The sequence below is a fragment of the Clytia hemisphaerica genome, unplaced genomic scaffold, assembly GCF_902728285.1.
Source record: "Clytia hemisphaerica strain Z4C2 unplaced genomic scaffold, Clytia hemisphaerica genome assembly, whole genome shotgun sequence".
Classification (NCBI taxonomy): Eukaryota; Metazoa; Cnidaria; class Hydrozoa; order Leptothecata; family Clytiidae; genus Clytia; species Clytia hemisphaerica.
The window spans coordinates 74,053-101,995 of NW_027103394.1; the positions used below are offsets into that span (position 1 = coordinate 74,053).

The following is a 27,943-nucleotide window of genomic DNA, read 5'->3' on the forward strand; positions in this document are numbered from 1 at the left end:
GTAGTGACTTCGTCTCAAAATTCAACGCCATCCAACGACTACCCCCAAGCAACTGTACACAAGAATACGCTGGTCCAATTCAACTTGGTGGAATCGGTGACAGCACTACTGAATCTCCTCATGGTATGTATACCGTATCCATCCCAACGTTCGACAACCAAACCGTTGCATCATTCACTGGCGTCTGCTTGGAACGACTAACAGCTACCTTCCCAACTCATCAATTGGAAGAAGTCGAAAAAGATATCCAAGACGAATTTAGAAAAACCAACCAAGACGCCAGCTTACTACCAAAACTTCCAAGATCCATTGGAGGTGATGTCGATTTTATCATCGGAATCAAGTATCTACGTTACCACCCAGAGATAATCTTCCAACTTCCATCAGGTTTAACAATCTATCGTTCATTCTTCAAAAACAGTGATGGATCTCGTGGTGTAATCGGTGGTCCACATCGTGTCTTCAATCAAATTGCTGCCCACGTTGGTATCACAAATCGAACAAGCTTCATCTCCAGTCAGCTCAGAGCGTATCAAGCTGGCTATCGAATCAACCCAGATGTATCATTATTCGGCTTTAAAGACTCGGTGATAGACACCTACCACGTCCACAATGATCAAATCTTCGTCTCCAAGGCAGAGAAGAGATTCCACGAGGTCGAATCTGCCGGTTCCGAAGTGAGTTATCGTTGCATCAAATGTCGATCGTGCAAAGATTGCAAAAATCATGAAACCATCGATCGAATCCATAAGCATCCAAGAGGAAGTCGAACAAAATCTTATCGATCGATCCGTCAAAGTCGACTTCGAAAAGCATCAGACCATCGCATCTCTTCCTTTGTTGCACGACCCGACAGTCAAACTCAATCCCAATCGATGGAAAGCACTCAAAGTCTACGAGCAACAAGTGAAGAAGTTGTCAAAATTTCCAATCGACAAGAATGACGTCATCGCCTCCGAGCAAAAGCTCCACGACTTAGGACATGTCGATTTTGTCAAAAATCTATCTAACGAACAACAAATCAAATTATGTAACAACCAAGTCCAGAACTTCATTCCATGGAGGGCAGTTTGGAAGACCAATTCCATCTCAACACCCTGTCGAGTAGTGTTTGACGCCTCCCAGCCTACTAGCAGTGGATATAGCCTCAACAACATCTGTGCCAAGGGTCGCAACAACATGAATAAGATGATCGAAATCCTCATCCGTTGGAGTATCAGACGCATTGGTTATCATACAGATGTAAGTAAAATGTATAATACGGTTAAATTGAACGAAGACCATTGGTGCCTCCAGAGGTATTTGTGGTCAACCGATCTCAATCCAAACCAACCACCTCAAGAGAAGATCATCAAAACCTTGATCTATGGGGTAAAGTCAAGTGGAAACCAGGCTGAACTTGCCCTACGAAAGACAGCTGACCACTCAAAGGACAAGTACCCTCGCGTCAACGAAGTTGTCAACAAGGACGTTTACGTCGACGACTGCATTTCAGGTGAAGATTCATTACAGGAAGCCATGGAAACCGCCGACAGCTTAGAAATCGTCGTCAACAAAGGTGGGTTTCGACTCAAAGGATTTACCTTCAGTGGCAGTGACCCACCTGAAGCTCTCTCACATGATGGCAAGTCTATTTCTGTTGGGGGAATGGTCTGGTACCCAAAGATCGACAAACTATCACTTGACATCTCCGAAATGAATTTTGCTCGAAAGCAAAGGGGGAAGAAACCGACAGAATCATCAGGTACAATTCCATCTCGACTCACAAGAAGACACTGCGTTTCCAAAGTATCTGAAATCTTCGACCCAACTGGAAAGATGACTCCAATCACTGCTGGTCTCAAACTCGATCTGCATGAACTAGTCAATCACAAACTTCAATGGGATGACGTCCTTCCAGACTCACTTCGCTCACTATGGACATCCCACTTCGACATGATCCAAGAAATCAAGGACATCAAATTTCACCGCACAATCATTCCTGAAGATGCACTCAATCTCGACATCTCAACCCTCGACTTCGGTGATGCAAGCCCATCACTAGCTTGTGCTGCCATCTACACTCGTATTCAAAGGAGAAATGGTACGTATTCGTCACAACTTGTATTTGCACGATCAAAACTCGTTCCTCAACCATCAACACAACCTCGAGCAGAGATGTTTGCAGCATTGATAAACGTACACACTGGTGAAGTTGTCAAGAGAGCATTCCAACAACATCACAAGGGATGCTTGAAAATCACAGACAACACCATCGTGCTTCATTGGATATCAAACACTGAGCTTCAACTCAAGCAGTGGGTTCGAAACAGAGTAATCGAAGTCCATCGACTCACAAACATCGAAGACTGGCGATTCATCGACTCCAATCAAATGATGGCTGACTTAGCAACAAGGAGAGGTGTCCAGTTATCAGAGGTCCAGCCAAACTCAGAATGGTTCGTCGGCCAAGACTGGATGCACCAAGATGAATCCAAGTTTCCTGTTAAAAAGGTAAGCGAAATTATTCTTACCTCTAAAGATCTTCAAGAGTTTCACAAAGAAACACAGGCATTAAAGTCAATAGACTTAAAGGCACCTCTTGATGTTACATGCAACGTCAACTTTGTTGTTCCATCGGAAGTAAAAGCAAGATACACCTTCTCGGATTATTTAATTGATCCAAACAAATTTCGATTCAAGACTGTTGTTAGAGTTTTAGCAATAGTTATCAAGAGCATCAGGAAGATGAGATGGATGAGAAACAACAAGAAAAAGACGAGATCAGCCACAGCAAAGTTCGATCAATCAAGCAATGGTCCATCCAAAGACGACATCAAGCAAGCGGAAGATTATTTCTTTCGCAAAGCAACGATGGAGGTCAAACATTTCAACAAGCCATCTGTCTACAACAAAATCAGCCAAGAAGTCAGTGGCATCCTTTACTACTCAGGACGGTTTCTACCAACAGAAGCCATCAACATCGTCACTCCAATGGCATCATCAATGCACGACTTGCAATCAACAAGCTTCTTCGTTCCACTCGTCGACAAACACTCGCCTTTAGCATACAGCATCATCAACGAGGTTCACTGTTATGACGAAACAGTGAAACACAGTGGTAACGAATCAATTCTACGTTTTGTCCTTAAGAGAGCTTACGTTCTTGAAGGACGTGAAATTGTCAAACGTATCAAACGAAACTGTACTCGATGTCGGTACATCGAGAAGAAGACTGTGAGCATTGAAATGGGCAAGCTCTCGTCTCCTCAATTAACAATTGCCCCTGCATTTTATTATTCTCAGATTGATCTTGCAGGGCCTGTAAAGGCATACTGCAATCACCACAGACGATCAACAATCAAGCTTTGGTTGACGGTCTTCTGCTGCATGACCACTTCAGCTACATCAATCAAGATCATGGACGACTACAGCACTGTCGCCTTCATCCAAGCGTTCGTACGATTTGCATCTCACCATGGTTATCCTCAGAAGCTCTTCATCGACTCTGGTAGCCAACTCATCAAAGGATGTGAAGACGTCAAAATCGACTTCCACGACTTACGAGCCAGGCTTCATCGCAACTACTCCATTGAATTCGACATCAGTCCAGTTGGTGCACACAACTACCAAGGAAAGGTTGAACGCAAAATCAAGGAGATTTCAAGATCGATCGAGAGGACGATTTCTCAATCACGACTATCAATCCTTCAATGGGAAACGGTGGCATCAGAGATTTCGAACAGTCTCAATAACATGCCTCTCGCACTTGGTTCCATCACATCTGATTTCGAAAGCATGGACCTTATTACACCCAACAGACTTCTTCTTGGACGCAACAACGAGAGAGGTCCCATTGGTCCAGTCAACGTTCCATCAACATTCAACAAGATCATCCAAACGAATATCGACATCTTCAACACGTGGTTTGAAAATTGGTTGATCTCACATGTTCCAAAGCTTATTTCACAACCAAAGTGGTTTAAGAACGACAAGCACTTGAAAAAGGGTGACATTGTCCTTTTCCTTAAGAATGATTCTTCCATTGCCAAGACATATCATCTTGGAAGAATAAAAACTGTTCATTTTAGTAAAGATGGTAAAATTCGTAAAGTTGATGTTGAGTATGTCAATTCAAATGAAACTGCAAAACGTAAAACTACCAGATGTGTCAGAGATTTAGTTGTAATTCATCATGTTGATGAAATGGACATTTTGCAAGAACTCAATAAAATGTTCAAGAACTGAACTGTATCTGGATGGACATTTCACTTTTCCACGTTGGGGGAATGTAGCACGAACGTGCAAAAGATATTATTTATTTATAAGAAAAGCAATTAAAAAAAAATTTATTATACGCATAGGTCATTATGACGTCATTTGTCAATTAGTTTTTTATATTTATCAATTAATGTCTCCCGTGAGCATTCGAGAGCTCGCATATCAGATCTCACTTTTCAGCTTTTTTCACTCTCATTCAATCACATATCATAAGGCGTGAGTGTGGTATGAAGAGATCAGAATGTTTTCAAGAACTCAGTGAATAAATTTGAATCAAGTTTTCTATATTCATTTTGAACATTTGCACTGATCATTTGAACATTTACATTTACATTTACATTGAACCATTTGGAATTATTTTCACATATCAATTCACATTTGGCAGGCTGGTAAGCTAATATTTTCTAAACTTTATTTTATATCAAGGCTTTGTCAACTCAAATTTTCTAAAGTAAGTTTTTCAATCAAATTTGTAATTTATCAACTTAGATCAATTTGTATCAAATTTATTTTTCAGTTTGAACATACATTCAATCAATTCATAACGTTACGAACACCTGTGTCCGATAATTCCACACTTTGTCTAGTAGAAAGTACACTTCTTTTTTCATTGTTATTTTAGTTTCTTCGGCTGGTTCCGTGGAGTTTAAGTTTTAGTTTATTTTATATTTGCGCGCGTTTCATACTTTCACTAAACACATCTTTTTACATCTTTTTATCCGTGGTGGTGTCTAGCTAACACTGCTTGGCCTACCTACACAACCCTATTTCCATCATATAGGAGGATATTTTCACAAATGGCCGAAATCCTGTGTAGGTCGAAAACTGAGGAACAGATAATGTGTTTTTTTGAAATATTTTTTGACTCATATTGAGTTACTGTCTTCCTTAAAGTCATTTTAGATCACTAGTTTTACATTGACGGATTTCTATGTCATCATATTTTCCTTTTCTACTCCAACCTGATTGATTTTCTGTGAATGTTCATTCTAGATTTTTGTTGTATTTGTATTGTCTTTTTGTTTTGTGGGTTTTTGTCTTTATTGTTTCCATTTTGAGTAGTTGAAGGTTTTATACTTCTAGACTATATAATATCCAGACTCAAAATTTCAGAAAAAACACTCTTACCTCAATATACAAAGTTTCTAAAAGTTTTGAGTCTGGTGCAACTAAAAAATTCTGATACAGTTTTGAATGACACAGTCTGTGAGTAAACCCTTGTTGACAGAATCTCAAAACTGTGGAAACCCAGCCAGACACACATAATTACTTACCATAAAACCTCTTTTACAAACTCAATAAACTTTCAAAACTACTTTAAACTATATCCAAACGTCAGCCACATTCATAAAGGTTCCTTTCCATCAGCCATTTTGTTTAGAAATGAACCTGCGTTTTCATTTTCATTTGTTTATCTTTTTTTGCAAGGTCAGCTTTTTCCATAAATTATGCGCGCGCATCAAAAAATATCACAAACCCCGCGAAAATTCTGCTCAGTGACTGGGCGCGTACTGACAAATTAGAGACACTCGCATATGCAGGGACAGATATCCCTGTAGACGAGTTACTTCGACCAGACCGTAAACCAGAGACAAAATATTAAAAAAAACTAGACAGTGAAATAGTTTACGGTCTGGATATCCAGGCTATATAACATATCAATAAAGAACTTGTAGAATCAATTGTTTATTTTTGTGAAAAAGCATAAACATAAACATAAACATTTTGTCCTATTCAAAAAGCATCTTATGAGTAAAAGACAGAAAGAAACATTAGCATTACGATATGTGAATGTATTGCTGCAAAAAATATTTTCTAAAAATCTCTTGAAATATCAATAAATAATGTAACAAAATATAACAAAATATAATATATAAAATTTAAAACTTTATGTTATAAAGTAAAATGACATAGTAAAGTGTCAAGTAGGCTAAGACATAATACATAACTTTTAAGATTTTCATTTTAAACTGTACATAGAAAGTACAAAAATACCACTTAAAATCCCTTGAAATGTCATCTTCAGAAATTTTTTTTTTAGAAAGTTCAAAAATTATTAAGGACTTCTCCATCCCTTTGAGCTAAAAGAACATGTAATCAAATTAGGTACAATAAAATTAACGAAGAAACAAACAGACAGAAAAAACAGAATTGCAGGTTGTTGAATGAATGTCTGCAGCTGGATAATAATATGTAATGTATAATAATAATATAAAAACTAAAACTTTATATATAGTAAAACGACTCAGTTATTTAAGTAGGCAAAGGCACAATGCATAACTCAAGATTTTCATTTTTAAACTGAACATAGAAAGTACAAAAATACCACTTAAAATCCCTTGAAAGGTCATCTTCAGAAAATATTTTTTTGCAAAGTTCAAAAATTATTAAGAGACTTCTCTATCCTTTTGGCTTATCAATCATCAAATTAAGTACAGTAAAATGAACAAATGAACAGAAACAAACAGAACAGAAAAAAATTATTACAGATTGTTGAAGGTCTGCAGCTGGAGATGGAAGAGAGCAAGCAGCTGCTCTCCCATCATACCAACACGCCCATTTCCTTGTCAGTTTCCTCTACCACCACGACCACGCCCACGCCCTCGCCCTCCACGACCACGACCTCGCCCTCGTCTAGCATAAGGGTGTCCTCTTCCGACCTCCGGATTGCCACCTCTTCCGACCTGCGGATTGCCACCTCCTATTTCATCATCTTCTTCTCCTGGATTGTCTAAATTGTCTCCTCCTGGATTGTCTAAATCGTCTCCTCCTGGATTGTCTAACCTGATAACAGATGTTCATAATTTTCTTACGTGCACGGTAAACCTCTAAAGACACTTGAAAATTATACATCTGAGGAAAATAGTCCTCCCGCGGAAAATTTTACAACAAGAATCTTGTTGTGCGCCAGAAAGTCAAAAACTGATACGGCGCCCTATTCATAAACACAATCACGCAACTTTGTTGTCATTCCCAGTCCTTTTAGACGAACGCGGTCCTTACGATTTCGAGATTGCATATTCGTCAGATTGTGTATGTTTTCACCCATCCCTTTAGAGCTTCAGCGTGGTGGGCAGAAAACAACCACAATCTGATCTCAGGTTAGGATTGTCTAAATCGTCTCCTCCTGGATTGTCTAAATCGTCTCCTCCTGCATTGTCTAAATCGTCTCCTCCTGCATTGTGTAAATCGTCTCCTCCTGCATTGTGTAAATCGTCTCCTCCTGCATTGTGTAAATCGTCTCCTCCTGCATTGTATAAATCGTCTCCTCCTGCATTGTGTAAATCGTCTCCTCCTGCATTGTATAAATCGTCTCCTCCTGGATTGTCTAAATCGTCTCCTCCTGGATTGTCTAAATCGTCTCCTCCTGGATAGTCTAATACGTCTTTCTCAATTACCATCTCCGCTGTCACCCCTTCCTGTTCATATTCACCAGCCTTTTGTAAGAAGAAATTCAAAGATTTCTGAGAATCTAATAAATAATCTGTAGACAGGCAAATTTCCAGAACTTTTCTGCTACCGGATAACGGTGGCAGAAACTCAATCTTTGCTTGAATTTTGAAACTCAATCCTAATTCTTGTACATTGGCCATGAGAATCATGAAAAAATTTGATGTCCTAGGCCCTTATTAACAGAAAAAGCCCATTCTGAGGTTAATTCTTTGTGTTTTAATAGTTGATTAGCCTGGGTTGATTATTTTGTTCTTCGAACTGATTTCAAACTTAATCTTTGAAATGAAAACGGTAGCAGCTCAAAATCCTGGAAATGTTTCTGGTAGACCAAACATAAAATATCTGATAAGCTGGCATTAAATAAAATCTAAAACCAGCTCTTTTTACAATTTTGAGACAAAACTTAGACCCATTAACTCCAAAAGCATAAACTATTCGAGCTAGTATGAACATAGATACTTTCAAGGGACGTGCCTGCCGACAAAAGATGAAAAGAAAGACATCCAGTTTGATACAGACCTTTGTGCCAGAGGAACCAGGTTATCGCATCCACAGAATTCCTCATTCCAAGCCACACAAAATTTATGGTATATCAATCTACAATGCTTGCATTTCATGACAGCGTGACTTGAAATAGGAGAGGCCCTAGCCTGGATATCCAGACCGTAAACTATTTCACCGTCTAGTTTTTTATAATCTTGTCTTTGTTTTACTGTCTGGTCCAAGTAACTCGTCTGCAGGGATATCTGTCCCTGCATATGCGAGTATCTCTAATTGGTCAGTACGCGCCTAGTCACTGAGCAGAATTTTCACAGGCTTTTCGATATTTCTCGAGCGCGCGCATAATTTATGGAAAAAGCTGACATGGCAAAAAAAGATAAACAAATGAAAATGAAAACACAGGTTCATTTCTAAACAAAATGGCTGATGGAAAGGAGCCTTTATGAATGTGGCTGACGTTTGGATATAGTTTAAAGTAGTTTTGAAAGTTTACTGAGTTTGTAAAAGAGGTTTTATGGTAAGTAATTATGTGTGTCTGCCTGGGTTTCCAAAGTTTTGATAGTCTGTCAACAAGGGTTCACTCACAGGCAGTATCAAACAAACTGTACCATACTGTTTTAGTTGCACCAGACTCTAAAATTTTAGAAACTTTGTATGTTTAGGTAAGAGTTTTTTTTCTGAAATTTTGAGTCTCAAGGGGATTAAGGCGGGGTCAAAATGCTTGCAACGTTACAAATCATTTTCAGAAGCTCATTTTGGGCTCAAGCGAAGCGTATGACGAAGTAGAATAGGATTCAGTCTAGGCAGATGTTTTTTCATTTTGAAATTTTGCGTAATTCGCAAAAATCCTCAATTTTGCGCTATTTTGATGACGTCATGAAAATTGAAATCCAAATAACTTTTGATAGAATTATCAAAATAATTTCAAATTTTGACCAAAGATGCATATTATTAATGTCTTTAGGATTAGAAAAAAAATTTAATAAAATTTGATGACGTCATCACTTTTCAGCTAAAAAACTAAAATCCTTAAAAGATGCTGACATCATCAAGATTTTGAAAATTTTTTGAAATTTTTTGAAGATTTGCATTGAAATGCATCTTTGGTGAAAGTTTGAAATTATTTTGATGATTCTATCAAAAGTTATTGGAATTTCAATTTTTATGACGTCATCAAAATAGCGCAAAATTGAGGATTATTGCGAATTACGCAAAATTTCAAAATGAAAAAACATCTGCCTAGACTGAATCTTATTCTAATTAGTTATACGCTTCGTTTGAGCCCAAAACGAGCTTCTGAAAATGATTTGTAACGTTGCAAGGATTTTGACCTCCACGAACCCGCCTTAATCCCCTGGAGGTCTTGATACCCAGGCTAGAGAGGCCCAACAATACGGGTTCTCCCCACATGGACCATTGTTGATGGACTCTTTAATCTTCATCAGACCACAATAACCCGATTCAGATTTCAGTATGGTTATCGTTGTACTAGTGGGAAGTGAAGTCTTCCTTGCAATCTTGCTTCCTACCCCTTCCATTTCAATAATATTGATTGTCAGGTCAAAAGCAAGAACACGCCCAAAAACATAATATATTTCTAAAAAACAAATTTTATTTTATAGTTACACATATTATTATACATGTTTTCAGAGAAGGCAAAAAATGCACCCGGCATCTTGGTTAATACAGCCACATCGCGTATCTTAAAATAGAGCAAATAAATGCATTATGTAGAATATCATAATATTTTCTTTTACTTTTCTTTTACTTTTCCAACGATTCAAAATATCCTCTACAGATAGCAGAAAATGAAGTCTCGATCAAGAGTTAAATCTGCCAATCCTCACCAAATAAAATGTTCATTAGAGGAGTCATTTTGTAGTTATAAAATCAAAGAAATTGGTTTTACAACAACAAATTGGAATCATATACTGTTTCCTTACATAAATGCCAAGATTTAACTTACATTTCTTCGAATTGATGCTATTTTCGCTTTTTCTTTGTTTTGGCGAGAGACAGGATCGGTTATGTACTTATCCTAAAATTATGATAAAAAAGGAATGTAAATAATTGACCAAGCATTTTTACAGAATATCAAATATGAAATAACTTGTTACAATTATGTAATTATACAGCTACAACTTAGGTACCTATAAATAAAAAATACACTTACGCTTACCCTATTATTATCAGGCTTTTTCGGGTTTTGTATTCTCAAGGGGGGGGGAGTGTTTTCCACCAGCCTTGCATAACTTTTGATCTAGAAAAGATATCGACTTGAAACTTGGCAGAAATGTTCTCTACCATAAAAGGAATTCATAGAAAAAAATTTGGGTTGATGACGTCATCACAAAATTTCACAATTATCGCTGACAAATGAAAAAGTACTATTCAATAAAATAGTAATTAAAGTTGAACGAATGGAGATTTTTCAATTCTTTTGATTTTCTAAAAGCAAGAAATAATATCTTTAACATATTTGCCAGTTTTTAACACATTATTAAAATTCACGTTTAAAATCCATGCAGAAAATGGGTAAATTTTTTCAAGAAACAATGACGTCGTTTTTGAAAATTTTTAAAATATATTTACACAATAAATTGAAGTTGAGATAAGAATTGTTTGATACTTAAACTTTCACGCAACTTTTCGTCACGATCTTCAGTCAAAAATTCTATACATATATTTAAAATTTTATTATTGATACCTAAAACCTGTCAAAATTTGAATTCAATTGGATGCCTAAAACAAAAGTTATGCTAAATTTAAGATTTTGGGATTTTGCAGGGTTTTAGCTGGATTTTATGATATTCCTGCGCAAAAAAAGTCATAAATCCTGATCTGGTCAGTTTTTAATTGTAAAATTTGGTATACATGCTGCTAATAAGATTATAGGAACAGTCAAAAACTTTCAAAGTATTAAAAAAAAATTTCAGTGAGCTATTAGCAAAGGAGTACCAGCCCGGTGGAAAAAACCCTCCCTGATAAAAATAGGGTTCAAACGATCCGTGACTACCCTGTCGCTTTCCTGGTTGTTGGTCTGATGATTGACTTAGCGTCTCCTCCACTTCCATGATGATTTATATATTATATTCCTCTGCAAAGTGATCTTTCTTCGAATAAAAACGAGAATTAATTATTAGTTGATGAAATCGAAAAACTTTCTTAGGTCTAAACTTCAAATTTTAGTGAAATTCCAGGCAACTGAATAACTGCACAGATTATTTGTCGGAATGCGTGACAAAATAATGTTCTCAATTCGGTTTGTTGAAAGAAAAGGAAAAAAAATTCTAAAGCAGCTATTTCTCTACGTTCCTATTTTTATAAAAAGTTTCTAAGAGAAGAGAGAGAGTTCAAAGTAGAATTTTTTATTGGACCTACCCCGGTGGGGTGGAGGTCCTATAAACTAACCTGTGTTCGTTCGTCCGTTCGTCCGTCAGTTCGTCTGTTACTAACTTTTCTCAGGATTGAATCATAGGAATCTTTTGATTTTTGGTACAAAGGTGCAAAATGGTGATGGCCAAAATGTGACGGAGCTTGATTTACGAAAAAAAAATCTTTTGGGTAAATTTGGGCCAAAAAACGGCTGAAAAACGGGTTTTTTTGACTTTGTGAAAAATTGAATCATTAATTTTTTCAGATTTTTAGCATGAAAGTAGGGTACCATCATAGGTAAAAGATGGCTCAAGAAGATTTTTTCAAAGAAAATTTGTTTGCTCAAAAAACATGTTTATCTATAAGAATCTCTAATTTATAAGCATACATCAATGTAATTAGTCAAATTACTCGAATTATTTATGAGATATATTTTTTTTTGCTCATGAGTGCTTACTTCTGAAGAATTTGGTTCCTTGGCGTGTTTTAATAGAGAAACTGGCCAAATTCGATATTTTTTTATAAGCACATTATCAATTACTTTGGTATTAACTTTTCTCAAGATTGGCTCTTTCATTCTTTATGATTTTTTTGCACAAAGATGCATAACTATGAACCCTGAAATATGACGGAGCCCGATTTTCGAAAAGAAATGTTTTTGGGCAAATTTGGGCCAAAAAACGGCTAAAAAACGGGTTTTTTGGCCTTTGTGAAATATTGGATCATTGTTTTTTTCAGATCTTTTTACATGAAAGTAGTTAAAAGATGGCTCAGACAGACTTTCGTAAAAAAAGATATTTTCAGCTCAAAAAACGCATCTTTATCTATAAGAATCACTATTAATAAGCATACATCAATGTTCTTAGACAAATTCTCTAAATTTTTTGATGAGATCGTGGATGTTTTTTTTTTCACGAAGTCTTGAATATGAAAGAATATTTCAGTATGAAATTTTGGTTTCTAAACGTTTTTTTATGCGAAACAAACGACTAATTTTAATAGATTGTCACTATTTGTGTTCTGAATGATTGTTTAACGGGCATGCTCACGTAGATATCAATTATATATGTGTTAAATGCACAACCAGGTAGGTCCATAAAAGTATCACTTGTTTCTTTACTGACCGAAAATCCAAAAAATTGATTAATTTAGTTTAGGGGGGGGGGGTTGTAGGGGTTCGAAATACCGTTTTCCCGTCAAATTTTTTGCTGAATCCCGGAATCCCGAAAATTGGAAATAATAATAGCACCGTCACACCGGCTTGTACAAGGCAAAAATGTACCTAAATACCGTCACCGTCTGATTTTAAAATAGCATTTTCCCGTCTCTTTTTTCGTCAAATCCCGTAATACTGTACTAAAAAAGGGCCAATCCCGTCACACCCTAAAAGTACAAACCCCCCCCCCCCGTTTAGGAATCCAGGATATCAAATTGCTTCATCTAGGAATATAAAAAAGCATTCCAGGGTTTCCCCTTTAATCATGCGGTGTGCTGGTCTTTTGAGGAAGTATGTTTTCAGATAATATAATCACTGCTACAATTTTATCTGTAACCATAATGTTATTTGTATTTTAAACGAAATAAAACAAATATTGCAAATGCCTCCAATTAAAAACATTCCTGGATGTTTAAATGATAGCAAAGTAAGAATAATCTACGAAATAGGAAAACAATCCCGAGACTTACTTGCAAAGTATCTCAACATCTCAAATGGATTATAGCAAAATGAATGTAAATTAGCAATGTTCATAGCTGTCTTCTGTTCATAGTCAGTGCATTGAAGCACAGCAAATGAAATACCCACAGTCAATGAGTGAGACAGTCTGGGCAAGAGCTTAATAATTTCATCTCAAAACGACGTCTGAGGTTTGGTATGTTTTCTAGTGTCTAGGATTATAAACCTTAAACCAGCAACATTCCACTTCCAATGTCGCAGTTAATTGTTGTGTTCCACTTTTGAACAGGTTCCAGACTTGTAAAGTGTTCCAGGTTTAATTTGTCATCCAAGTTTGTGCGCCATGTTAGCTATCGTTGGCTGGAAAGGTCGTAATAGTAAAATCCTTGCTGTGAAGATTAGGGACTGAATAATAATAATAGGTTGAATAAATTGGCAACCTACAATGGAGGGCATTCTATTCTTCCAGATAGAAATACCAACAACACAAACAACTTATTTGTTTTGTTTCATTAACATTTTACTTATTGAACAATGCTGTTTGTATCTAAAGGAAAGAAAATAAACATTGAGAAAAGTACTAGAAAAAAACATGTAGTCACAGACCAGTCCCTTTTCAATGACCAACAATCTTGGACTTTCAAACAAGTTCCAAGAAAAATAGTTCAGATTGTACTTTTTTTAGCCTTTTCTCATCCTACCAATATCTGCAAACTTTTATATTAAAATCTTGGAAGGTTGATACTATTATTTATCATTTGTATCATTTGAAAGCTAAAAATTCACCTGCTGGAAAATATGTGAATTGTTTTAGTTTGTTTAATCTCAGCAAACACTAACGGAAGCACCAAATATCACAATATCATATCGTGCAATGTGATTGTTTTAAAAGTAGCATCCAATCAAATTTGTACTTGAAACAAATAAAGGTTGCATTAACTTATAATTTTTATTAAGCTCCAACTGTCCAAATAGTCACCATACAAATTTCTTATTATTGCGACTTGTTTTTCAAGGGGTTGACCACTACGAATGGAGATTTCAGTTGGATCATCGATAGCTGCCACGTTCAACTCGACAAACTCATTCTGTGCAAAACGTGGAAGTTGGGCAATGGAAACTACGGTATCTTGAGTAGTTGCTGGATCATGTTTAAATAGAACGGATTTTAGTAAGGTTACCATAGACCAGCGGTTGACGACCAAATCCCCATTCGATACATTTATCTTGCTGATTTTAACAGGAGTGCAAGATGATTGAACTTCTGAAAACAACTTCCTCTTATTTGGATTGAAACATACGGTGACCTTGCGTTCTGTTGCTGTTTGTAGTATATATGTGAAGTAATTCGGGTTGTTTGTATTTTGGTTTGTCAACTTTTTGACAGAGTGGATGTAACCAATGCTGGTGTTTTCACGTCCATCTAATAAAAAGAAAGCATAAAATTAAAAAACGAACAACTTTTGTTGTGAGAGATATTGTTGGCATGAGGGTGAATAACAAAAGACTTTTTGATAAATAAAGAGATTGCTCACGGGAATTTTTTGATTCGCATCCCGCGCGATCATATTTAATCGCCCGCGCGTGTACGCTCTGTCTGCTGTATATCATGTATATGGTTATCTGATACACCGATGGGGAATTGGCGGCCGCCCACACTAAAACTCTAAAGGAGCAGGCCAATTTCCCATCGGAGAGGAATGATAGTCGGCCTTTGATGAGCCGCATCCTTAGTCGGGTTCAACTGCTCTCACCTGTATAGGTTGAGAAAATTGTCGCTCAAGTTGACAATCCCCTAAAATGAGTGCTGCGCCGGCAGTCAAAAACTAAAAACTTTTTTTTATAGTTTCATAGCCTCAATAACAAAACAAATTACGACTTCAAGGAGGGGAAGTTATGGAGGCACTTTCATGTATAGATTTTGGTTGTTTTTGGTTTGTTTTGCTGGATTTCTTTTGCAATTTGAATTTCTTTATACTTTCTTGTCATTACTTTCAGTATTTAGGGTATTTTCTGTAATATGCACCAACTTAGAAGAGTGTTTTTTACACACAGAAAAGAAGTTTGTTTTTGTTTATTTTTGTTACTGATATTTTCTCAAAGGCAAAATCAAAGAACTTAAAGAAACTATATTAGGTAAGTCTATTATACCTTTTTCAGTTACTTTCTTGTGGGTATAATCTTGTACTGTCCTCAAATTGGCTATTGAGACCGCCAGACGACCGACAACAGTCAAGGGTCTCTAGCAGCTGTACAAATATGGATTAATATCAACATGACAAAAACGATATTGGCCTCTACCGCGACGATGGATTAGGCGTTTTCGAAACCGGCAAAAATGGTTCAAAATCCGAAAGAATCAAAAAGAAAATAACAAAAACTTTCAAAGACTTCGGTTTAGACATTGTGATCGAATGCAATAAAAAGGTTGTCGATTACCTTGATGTTACGTTCAATTTAAACGATGGTACATTCCGACCTTACCATAAACCAGATAACAACTTACAGTACATCAACACCCAATCCAACCACCCACCAAATATCATCCAACAACTGCCAAAAACGATTGAAAAACGCTTATCGGAGCATTCGTCCAATGAACAAATCTTCAATGAAGCAAAGCCCATTTACGAAAAGGCTTTGAAAGACGCCGGCTATGAAGCCAATTTAACCTTCACACCAACAGTGAACAGACCACAAACACACCAAAGAAAACGCAACGTCATTTGGTTTAACCCTCCCTTCAGCAAATCAGTCTAAACAAATATCGCACAAAAGTTCTTGAAGTTGATCGACAAACACTTTCCTCGTCATCATAAATACCACAAGCTGTTCAATCGAAATACAGTCAAAGTTAGCTATAGCTGCACGACCAACATGAAAGCCATCATCGATGGGCATAACAAAGCAGTACTCAAAAAGCAAGACATCGTACAACCAACCAAAACATGCAACTGCATCGTCAAAAATCAATGCCCCATGAACGGTAACTGCTTAGCTAAAAACACTGTTTACGAAGCCACACTGACAACAGACGACGAGAATTTACCACCAAAAATTTACATCGGTCTCGCAGAAATAACCTTCAAAAAGCGATATGCGAACCACAAGAAATCGTTCAACCACGCCAAATACGAAAATGAAACCGAGCTCTCGAACGAATTTTGGCGGCATTCTCGTAACCAGACAAACCCTAAAGTTACATGGCGAATTGTAAGAAAGTGCAAACCGTTCAACAGAAGCAGCCTGAAATGTGACCCTTGTTTGAACGAAAAATTTGAAATCTCTTTGCGTAAAGACAATTTACTGAACTCTAGATCTGAACTTATCTCAAAATGCCGGCACATAAACAAACACCTACTTGAAAATGTAATCAACTGTATGAGACATTATGAAATGCCCATTAGTATTCTTATGAACTGTATGATGCTACAGAAACATGAACTGTCTTGGACCGTTGTCCATTAGCCATGGTTTATGGCATCATTGTTCCCTTCATATTTTATAGTTTTATCCTTGTATATTTTAGATCCAAACATTCTAAAAATTACAATAAAATCACTAAAAAGTAATCAACGAATGACTTTTGTCCATGTTTGGATCAACATCACATTATTGGATGAGTGTTTTGTATCATTGACACAATGACTGTACTCTCGTGTCCCATCCCTGACTGTGGTTTCATGACTGATGATGTAGACGTGATTGGTGCAGCTGCTATATTGAATGTGCACTTCCATACACACGCTACCAACGCCTTCCAAGGCCGTGCCGCACCAATGCGTGCTCCCAGGCTTGAGCGTCCGAAGCTTCAAATGAACGCCACCACTGAGGACTGGAATGCATTCACCCGACGTTGGGAGACTTATCGCACTGGTTCCTCCATACCTAATGTAGTTGCATCTGGTCAGCTCCTTGAATGCACAGAGGAACAGCTTGGTAACATTGTGCTCAGAGCTAAACCTAACTTTACCACCCTTGCGCTTGATGATACGCTCGTGACATTGAAGAAGCTAGCAGTGATTCCTGTAGCACTCGGTGTTGTACGTTCTGAACTGTTAGCTATGCGCCAGGATCCAGATGAGCCCTTCCGAACCTTCGCCGCTAGGGTTCAAGGAGAAACAGAGACATGCGAATTTAAGACAGTATTCGACGGTTCATGTAATAACTGTGAGACCGCCTATAATGGTGAAGTATATTACACAGACGAGGTTATCAGGGACGTTCTGCTGAACGGAATCGCAGATGTTGACATTCGTCGCGACGCCCTGAATGCTGATGACATCCAGGAGAAACCTGTAACTGATGTGATGGCATTCGTGGAGAACAAAGAGACCGCGCGTAACGCCAACCCGATATCATCAGTCACAGGGTTATGAGCGTATCGGCGAGGCAATCAACCTGACCACAGACGAGCAACTGACGGACGTCGTCGCAACCGTATGCCCTCTCCAAGCGAGATCGACAAAGTAAAGACTGCTAGCTGCCCTGATTGCCACAAAGTCTTCAACATATTCACAAAGAAACCAAGAGGATAGAACCAAAAACCTCACACACGGTGTGAGTTGTGCTGGAAGAAAAACAGAGATGAGCAACGACGCCAGACCAGTCAGTCCAACGCCATCAGCGGTACCTTCGACCCACTTGGCCAGATCTCTTCGATCACCTACGGTCCCTTACCAGCGCCACCCAAGGTTGCGTCCACCTCCCGTTCGAAGCCATCAATACTACTCGACCATCAAATATTCACCAAAGGAGCATGGAGACGAGCTCGTGTAATGTTCCATCCAACGGTCAACCTTCGCATTACCTTAGACAACCAGAAAGCTACATGTGTCGATATCGAAGCTGTAGCCGACTCTGGCGCACAATCCGATATCTGGTCCCTAGAACTCTTCCTGAAGGCTGGATTCGAGATGTCAGATCTATCACCTGCCGCCCTCTCCCTGGACGCAGCCAACAAATCACCGATTAGGATCGATGGAGTCTTCCGTGCCAGAATGACAGGTGCAGTGGAAAGCAGGAACAAAGTATCTTGCCGCTCGATGGTTTACGTCAGTCGCGATGTTAAGCATTTATACCTTTCATACGACTCCATGCTTCAGCTCGGTATAATTAATCGTGACTTTCCAACTGTTGGAGCATTTAATAACAATCCAACCAGCAAAGAATCATCTTCTTCCCCTCAGGCAAACGCAAACATGCCTGTTGGATCAATCTGTGGTGCAACCAAGAGCGATGGGGGCATTTGTGACTGCCCCATGCGAACTGCACCACCTTCCCGCCCTAAAGAACTGCCCTTTCCCTGCATCCCTGAGAACAGCACTCGCATGCGTGATTGGCTCCTCGACTACTCTGGGAGCTCTACATTCAACACCTGTCCACACCAACAGCTTCCTTGCATGGACGGTCCTCCCGTCGAGATCCACATCAAAGATGATGCGGTACCAGTCGCCCATCACAAAGCCATACCTGTACCAATCCACTGGAAAGACAAAGTATACGCAGACCTTGATCGTGATGTTGCCCTTGACGTAATCGAGCCGGTGCCATTGGGAGAACCATCGGACTGGTGTCACCACATGGTCGTCGCAAGAAAACACGATGGCTCCCCTCGTAGAACCGTCGACCTATCACCACTGAATAAGTTTTGTAAGAGGGAGACCCACAATTCAGAACAACCTTTTCATATAGTACGACGCATTCCTCGAAATACCTGGAAAACCGTCATAGATGCTTGGAATGGCTATCACAGCCTTCCTTTGCGCCAATCTGACCGCCACTTAACAACATTTATCACACCTATTTATCACGCCGGTTTCGTTACAAGCGTGCACCACAAGGCTTCTTATCTTCAGGAGATGGCTACAACAGACGTTTCGACACCATCCTGACAGACTTCCATCGCAAAGAACGTATTGTTGACGACACCCTTCACCATGACGAGGATTTAACTGAACATTGGTGGCGAGAACCATAGACTTATTGACTCTCATTGGAAACTCGGGTATTGTCGCTAATCCTGATAAATTCCAATTCGCACAGAAGCAGGTTGATTTTGCTGGCTTTCGTATTACGCAAGACAGGATTGATCCTCTTCCAAAATATTTCAACGCCATTCGCAATTTTCCAACACCTTCATCGACAACTGACATTCGTAGCTGGTTTGGGTTAGTGAATCAGGTGTCCAACTACGCCCAACTCCGAGACCACATGGAACCATTCCGAAAGTTCCTCTCCCCACGAACACCGTTTGAGTGGAATGACGGGCTTGACACAGCCTTCAAATTGTCCAAAGAAGCAATTATCGATGCAATCAAAGAGGGTGTTGAAATATTTGACTTTGGACGCCCCACTGGTCTCCGAACAGACTGGTCAAAGAAAGGAATTGGATACCTCCTGCTGCAGAAACACTGTTCTTGTCAGGTCACCGATCCCGACTGTTGTCCAAGTGGCTGGCGTATCACACTTGCAAGTTCAAGATTTCTCTCCCCGGCTGAGAAACATTACGTCGCAATTGAAGGGGAGGCCCTTGCCATAACGTGGGGTCTTGAGCAATCCAAATTCTTCACCCTCGGATGTCCCGACTTGACAGTCATTACCGATCACAAACCTCTCGTGAAGATATATGGTGACAAGAGGCTTGACGAGATCAGGAACACTAGACTCCTTCGGTTGTAACAAAGAACACTTCCCTGGTATTTCAAAATCATTCATCTTCCGGGAAAAACCAACCCAGCTTGTGACGCAACATCCCGCTACCCATCCCCATCAGACGACCAAGAAGACCTAACTGAATCGTTGGTTCTTGCTGCCATTCAACGCCAAACCAATACAGTCACCTCCATCACCTGGGATCAACTTGTCGAGGAGACCCAGCAAGACAATGCCATGCGGTCCCTGATTGAAGCCATCCATGACGGATTCCCACCAGAGTGCCACGATTCTCCTACCATCTCACAGTTTTGGCAATACCGCGAAAGTCTCCACGTGTCAGATGGCGTAGTCATTTACGATGATCGTGCAGTCATCCCATCCTCCCTTCGCCCTGCTGTCCTCGACGCACTTCACGCTGCCCACCAAGGTGTAACAATGATAGGATCTCGCGCTCGTGCAATCGTGTTCTGCCCAGGAATGACAGCTGACATTGAACGAACGAGAAAGAATTGTCGGGAATGCATCGTCAACGCCCCATCACAACCAGCTTTAACTGTCGTGCCTTCTTCACCAGCATCAACACCGTTCGAGAAGGTGTTTGCTGACTTCTTCCAAAGTGCGGGCCAACATTACCTCGTCGTTGGAGATCGTTTGTCTGCGTGGTGCGACGTTTTCACCTCCCCGCATGGCTCACCGCAATCAGGCGCTGCTGGTCTGATATCGTGCCTAAGAAACTACTTCTCTCGATTTGGAGTTCCCGAAGAAATCACCAGCGACGGTGGACCTGAGTTTATCGCCTCTGCTACTTCCGATTCTCACAGATTGTCTTCTGCCTACTTCCCTCAATCAAACGGACGTGCCGAAGTAGCAGTTAAATCTACCAAGCGTCTCCTTCGGGCCAACACAGGTCCCTCAGGATCACTCGACACAGACAAGTTTCTACGCGCTATGATGCAGATGAGAAACACGCCAGACCCAGATTGCAACATCTCTCCAGCCCAAATTGTCTTCGGCAGACCAATCAGAGATGCCTTTGCCTTCTCGAATCGTCTTGTTAAGTTCAACAACCAGCACATACGTCCCTTGTGGCGGGATGCATGGGCACAGAAGGAATCAGCTATGAAGGAACGATTCTTTCATTCGATCGATAAACTGGACGAAAAGACTCGCAAACTTCCATCACTCCAACTCGGCAATCGTTGCTACATCCAGAATCAATCAGGCAACTACCCCAACTACCGCTCTGGAACAGTTGTCGAAGTTCACGGATTCGAGAGCTACACCCTAAAGGTTGATGGATCTGGCCGGCTCACAAAGCGAAATCGTAAGCACCTTCGTCAATTTTCGCCAGTCGATCAGGGTTCGAGTCGCAAGACAACCCCACCATCGATGCCAGCTCCTCCACCGTTGCTAGCTCCAGCGCCATCACCCTCCGCCGCACCGCGTCCATCAATACCAACACAATCGTCCAGATCTGCTGAGCCAACCAACTACCATGATGACCCCATCACTGAAGATGCCAAAGATCCGGCGGTGATCGAGACTGTACCAGCCCCGAGAATTCCCCCCAGCCAACCGGGACGGGATCAGCTGAACAACGTGTCATCTCCTCAAGCTGATGAAACGCCTTCTCGTCGAACTCGTGTCAGACGACCCCCCCCCATGAATTATGAACCTGAATCTGGTAAATGGGTTTAATTCGCCTTCGTCGAACTGGAGGGGGATGGAGAGTAATCAACTGTATGAGACATTATGAAATGCCCATTAGTATTCTTATGAACTGTATGATGCTACAGAAACATGAACTTTCTTGGACCGTTGTCCATTAGCCATGGTTTATGGCATCATTGTTCCCTTCATATTTTATAGTTTTATCCTTGTATATTTTAGATCAAAACATTCTAAAAATTACAATAAAATCACTAAAAAGTAATCAACGAATGACTTTTGTCCAACTTCGATTCTAAAGATTGACGTCAATTTTTTTATATGAAGACGCTGTATTGAATTTTTTAAATAAACGTGGAATTTTGTTTTGATAGTTATTTCTAATCAACTGATGAATGCGTAAGCAAGAAACTTTAAGTATTGAAAAGAAATACAACGTTTCTTAATTTTTATGTATCAAGCTCTACTTATGTATTGAGCACTCTTAATTGTGCAGAGAAACACAAGAAGATTAATATCAACCAGTATAATCTTGGTTAAGGTTCTGGAGAAGTATTTTGTATCATATTTACGATTTGTTGATGAAACATCACTTTGTGTGCCATCCAGGGGGGGCGTACGGGTTTGACGGTGTGACGGTATTAACCCTTTTTTCTGTTGGTGTTTCGGTGTTTGAAGAAAAATGTGACGGTATTTCGGTGTCAAACATGCCATGCGGTGACAAAAATAAGGATATTACACTGCGGGCAAATTTCGCTATGAAAAGTGGCCAAATGAATATCCCGGGAAATAATGCTGACGTCTGCAAAAACGTTTTTTTTAAAAAAAAATTAAAAATGGCAGATGCGACAGCGGCAAACGGTTTAGGCGCTGAGAAAAGAATGTAAATTTTTCTGCTCGTGACAGCCTTGACTGTTATTCATTTTCAGTCTTTTTAATTAACTATTTTGTTTATTGATAGCACATTAATAAATTTTCAATGTATTAGTTATGGTTATGGTTGAATCTGGATGCACACTTTACCTGTATTTATTCCTTAAAAGCTTTTTTTTCATACCGTCAACATCAATTGACTACTGAAATTCTTATTATTAAAATCTTTTACAGTTTGAGTCAGTTCAGTACAGGTGGGTCATGGACAAAATAAATAGTCTGCGGCAATAGTTTGCATGAGCCAACTGACCAACTTCAACTTGTGAGACTAAAATCCCAAGTCAGGTGAGTTGGAAAATTGTCAGGAGTTTTCATCAAGCAAGCAAGCAAACAAGGATACGAACTGAACATATTTTTGATTGACGCCATATATTCAAATTTCTTATCTGAATTTGGTGGATCCCATTTAAAAATCACGCCAATAAATTGTTTTTGGTTAAAATCAAATTTGCTATTGTCCCCTGTTTTTTAAATCCTGTCACCCTCATAAACTTGATTTTATATGAAAACAATTTGAAAGGTATTAGAAAGACATCTGGAAAACTTTATTAGCAAAACACTATCCTGAAGCAATTGAAAAGCTATCCAGGGAGATGGTTTATCGATGGTTTAGCTCAAATACCTTTCAGATTACAAAAAACCATTTCAAAGCCATCGATTCAGATGGCTTTTGGAATATCAAGTTTGGATGCTTTATGGATGTGTTTTGTCTTCAAGATGTTTTTTGCGAAGCGAATATACATGAGCGAAGCAGTTTTGCTATCGTGTATATGTACCTTTAAATCTCACCTACGCTGGGGAGCGCAAATGAAAAATCACTATATATATCCAATCTTTCAAACGTAGAAATGATTGAGAAAGCCGTCCGCCCTTCCTTAGATCAAACCTAGAATCGCGGCGGAGAGACCTGGAATTACGGATGGTTAAATTCGTTTTTTTCAAAAAGTGTCGCCTCATGCGTTTAGATATACCAATTCTTAAAAGCTACGGAGATAATACACGCGGTTACCGGTACTAGATAAGCCTTGTTTTTATCTCCTTCAGGTTTAAATTAGGAAATCTAAAGAAGAGGTCGGAAAATCAGCGCGGGCTGGAAGCGTTCAAGAAGCGTTCAAATGGCGCTCATTTTTAAAGAAGTCATTGCATTGACTCGAGCCAAGACTTTCGAAGGGCTTTCGAATTTTTCCAAATTCGAATGTTGACTAAAAACAACATTGTTTTGAAAAGAGAAATCGGTGTTTTGAAAAGAGATGGTGCTTGATGAAAAGAAACGAAGAAAGCAGCTGAACTTGCGGAATGAGAAGAAAGAAGATGGAACTTTTATTCTTTCATCGACGGGCAAGGCTCAACAGAGTTGTTGCTTCATTGCAAGAAGAGGATCTAAAAGCTGAAGAAATGAACTGTATACATATGGTGGGAAAGCCATTCCTTTTGGCTTTTGGTTTAGATTGAATCTTGGTGGTATGGGAACAAAAATATTATGCGCTTTTGGATATGGCTAACCTGGAAGAATTTATTCCTCCCCTTATTCAGTGGAAGGAGAAATGTTTGTTTGTCGTTGTTTATGAAATTTTGGCTTGACCGACCCTCGATGATGTGGGATCTTTGGTTGTTTTTTGTTGTTTAATGAATACTGGGAATACGCATCGATGGTCAGAGAAATAGAACATTGACATGTGATTGTATTAAAAGATTTTATTGTTGGTAATGGTAATTAATGGTAATGACTTGTAAAATGTCGAAATACAACGACAAAACATGACATTATATGTTTATGGATGCATTTTAACTGTTTTAAATTCCTGTGCTACAGCCGAGAAAAAAGTCACAGATTTTTTACTTCTTATGTGAAGAGTTTGCTCCTGTTTGTCAAAAACTCGAGTAAGAGGGTAAAAGTCTGTCAAGTACATGTTTTTTTTATAAGCATACAAAAATCCGAAAACAGGCTCAGAGATGCTTAAGTCAAAAGCTTAATAAGGCTGAAAAATGCTTGAGGGGATGCTAAAATCTAAAGCATAAATTTAGGGAAATACTGAAAATCCATAAAATTCCAGCCAAAACAAGCCAAAATCAGGAAAAAAACATTTTTCGTAGGCTCGAGGTAATGCTTGCCATATGCTTAATTTTTCCCCATATCTGAGCCTAGATATGCTTATAAGTGCAATGCTTATAAAAAAAAAACATGTACTTGCCTCCACAGCAAACTTAAGCTAAGAGTTTCCCAACTTTGAAAAAAATCACAGCCAGTAAAATTTAGAGGTTTTACTTTGTAGAATCGTTGAAGAATAATTTCTATATGTCAGTTTTTTTATCTGGTTTTTCTTTATTTTTATCTCAGGATTTTACAGCGATAATAGTTTACAGTAGATATAATTTTAGAACTTTGTTAAATTTTTCAGAATTTACGATGCAATGTAATGATACAATATTCCTAATTAATATGGTTATTGAATTTTAAAACTATATACATAAGACAACTTATTTCTATTAAATTCTAGTCTTGAAATCCTCTGTATTTCACATCTCTGTCTCAATAAACCGAGTGACTTTTTTTTATTCTCTGGGCTCTTTGCAAGGAAGACCTTTTGAAGAGGCTAGAGAGGTATTTTCCCTCCCGGGACGAAATTTTTGCCATGTTTTCCAGCGGGTCTATGACACAGGGGTGTTTATGTTAGGTAAAAAGGTTTCGAATGTTATTTTTATTTGAACGTTCGAAATTTAAAATTAGAAAGATTCAAAAGTTCGATTTTGAACGCAAGGAGCTCGAAACCGGAAGTAAAACGAGTTTAAAAAAACAAAAACTAAGAAATAAAAAGGCTCAGGGCGGACAAATGATTATTGAACTTCTCACAACGATTCATGAAAGAAATCATATAATTTTCCTCAAATCCGTAGAAGTAAACGTCGTAAGTTTGTACACCTGAAGTGTTTGAGTGTATCTCTAAAGAGGCTCGGTCTTCCTGAACCTGAGCAGTTGTCGGGATTTCGCGGGGTTTACATTTACGAATTGATTATCAATCTATTTTAACTTGCAATTTCTAGTGTGTGACCCTATAAATATTTTGCTTGCAACTTGCGAATCGAGTGACTTGCCTGGATCGCTTCGCAATTCTTATACATATACACTAGTAGAAAAGCTATTCAGACACCGTCTAACTTTGATTCGAACATTCGAAATTAGAATCTCTAAAAAATAAAAACAAAACAAAGTCCAGTTCCAGCTCTTAGAGAAAATAGCGAAAATAGCTGCATAAGAACATTAATAGTTTGAAAATTATATTTCTTTCAATGAAAAAAGAGAAGACAGCACTTAGTGTCACTAAGAACCACCAAACGCAAACAAAGAGTAAGTTACTCTTAATTTGTTTCTGAAAAGACCTTCGGTTTTACTTTAATTCTATTTCCATTGAACACTGAAGGGAGTCAACATTGAAAACTCAAAAGACGGGATGGTAACCTGCTTTCAAAGAAAGCAATCTAAAAGCCATAATTGAATTGCTTTCGAATAATCGCTGGATAGTTTGTGGATGTGGTTTTTACTCCTTCTCTAAATTGTGTTCTGACACTTTTGAAACTGTTTTCAGATGGCATCGTTTTTAAACCATCTCAAAGGTATCTCTGCTCACCAGGGCACCCATCCTGACAGACAGGAAAAAAGCTAAAAAAACGTCAACTCATAACTCATATTGACAGTACCGACGTACCATACTACGTACGGCAGTACGTACCATATGTACATTCAACAGTACGTACCATACGTACGTACCATCAGGTTTTATAATTAAATTGAACGCCAGTTCTTTTAGACTTTTAATGGATATTGGACTATTTGAAAATGATGTATCAAGCACTTTGTGTAATCTGACTATGTGTCTGTTTTTCTCAAATGAAATGAAAGATTTCCCAAGGTAAGTTGTTATTATTCTATCATTCATTTATATTTTTGAGCCAGCTTAAAAGAGATTAACTTTCTTTATCACACTGATTTTAATAGAAAAGAAGCCAAACAAAACAAAACAATGTCCCTATAGTATAGTGGTAGAACAAGCTCACAATGTGTGGTAAACCTGAGTTCGATTCTCAGTGGGGACAATCAAAATGTTTTGAATGGTGACTAAATTCTATTAGCATAACAGTCCATTGTCTTCTTGCTTTTATATCTAAATTTATATTTCTATTGTCTGATAATGATTCTTTTTATTTTTCAGGAAAACAAGTCAACTGTACGATGCTAAATTTCTTTCAATTTTGTTTTTTGGATTTTGAACGAGATAATCTGAATTATAATTTTTGGTGTTAATAAACATCTGGCTGTAACCCTAGGGTTTGGTACGTCCAGCCGCACACAGATTCGATCTGCAGCTCACACTGTACCTTTTCAAAATCAAAATTCAAATTTTATTGTCGAAAATTTCTCGGGTGAAAATATGATTAAAATTTTGTCCCTAAAATATCTTTTTTCAGAAAAGCGCTCAGATTAATTTCGTACACTGCCAGGAGAAAGAGCTATGAGTTATTTTAATTTCTTTTTAATGATATAAAGAAGATGGAAAGTTAAGTTCATTATAGAGAAGTTTAAAAAGTGATGTGAAAGATCAGTAAGTTTGCAGCCATATTAGAGATATAAATCAAAAACTGAATGTGAAAGTTGGATGTATATTTCATACGTTTTGCTTTTGCGTCTATTTTTGAGAAATCCTAAGTGACAAATGGTTGTTGTTAGCAGAATTTTTTTAGTAAGCAACTGGGACAGTATCACATCCTCGGGAAGAGCATCGCTAGATAATCTTTTTTCGTGAACATACATTAAAAAAATTTGTAAACCTAAAATTATAAACTTTTTCCTTCTTTTGAAAATAGTAGCAATGAAAATCCCAGACAATATAAAAAATAAATGCACGACAGGCTGAAGAAGAATATTAAAAATTCAGTGAAAGGAAGTTATTCCCCGAAGGTATATTCGTGAAAGTTGAGAAATTAGATTCCTATATTATTTCAACCTCAATGCCATAGTTCAACGCTCCAATTTAACAAGAATATAAAAAATTCAGTGAAAAGAAGTTATTCCCCGAAGGTATTATTCGTGAAAGTTGAGAAATTAGATTCCTATATTATTTCAACCTCAATGCCATAGTAAAGAATTTAAAATTCTTATACAATGACAAGGAAGGTAGAAACGGATTAATATTTGAAAATGACTGTTTTTGTTCACACTGTAACTTTAAAAAAAATATCATTATTAAACCTCCCTATTGAAATTGAATGAATAGAATGTAAAAGATTTAGAAGAATTACTCTGTAAGAAATCAACCCGTGAACCTGCGTGAACGAAATCTGAGACATTGTTTTACCCTATTCAGGATATTTATCATTCTTTCAAATTAAAAATCAATCGAAATAAGATTGCATCTCTAAATAAAA

General features: G+C 38.2%; 2 protein-coding genes across 2 annotated transcripts; one reads left to right on the forward strand and one right to left on the reverse strand.

Annotated features, from left to right (window-relative positions):
• Positions 1–1,179: 1,179 nt before the first annotated feature.
• LOC136824937 (uncharacterized) lies at positions 1,180–4,227 on the forward strand. The gene has a single exon (XM_067080923.1). The coding sequence runs from the start codon at positions 1,180–1,182 to the stop codon at positions 4,225–4,227; it is 3,048 nt and encodes a 1,015-aa protein (XP_066937024.1).
• A 2,600-nt stretch (positions 4,228–6,827) lies between these two features.
• On the reverse strand, positions 6,828–7,853 carry LOC136824939 (circumsporozoite protein-like). The gene is made up of 2 exons (XM_067080924.1): positions 7,327–7,853; positions 6,828–7,044 (listed from the first exon to the last, which is right to left on the reverse strand). The coding sequence occupies exons 1-2, from the start codon at positions 7,851–7,853 to the stop codon at positions 6,828–6,830; spliced, it is 744 nt and encodes a 247-aa protein (XP_066937025.1).
• Between the last annotated feature and the right edge of the window lie 20,090 nt (positions 7,854–27,943).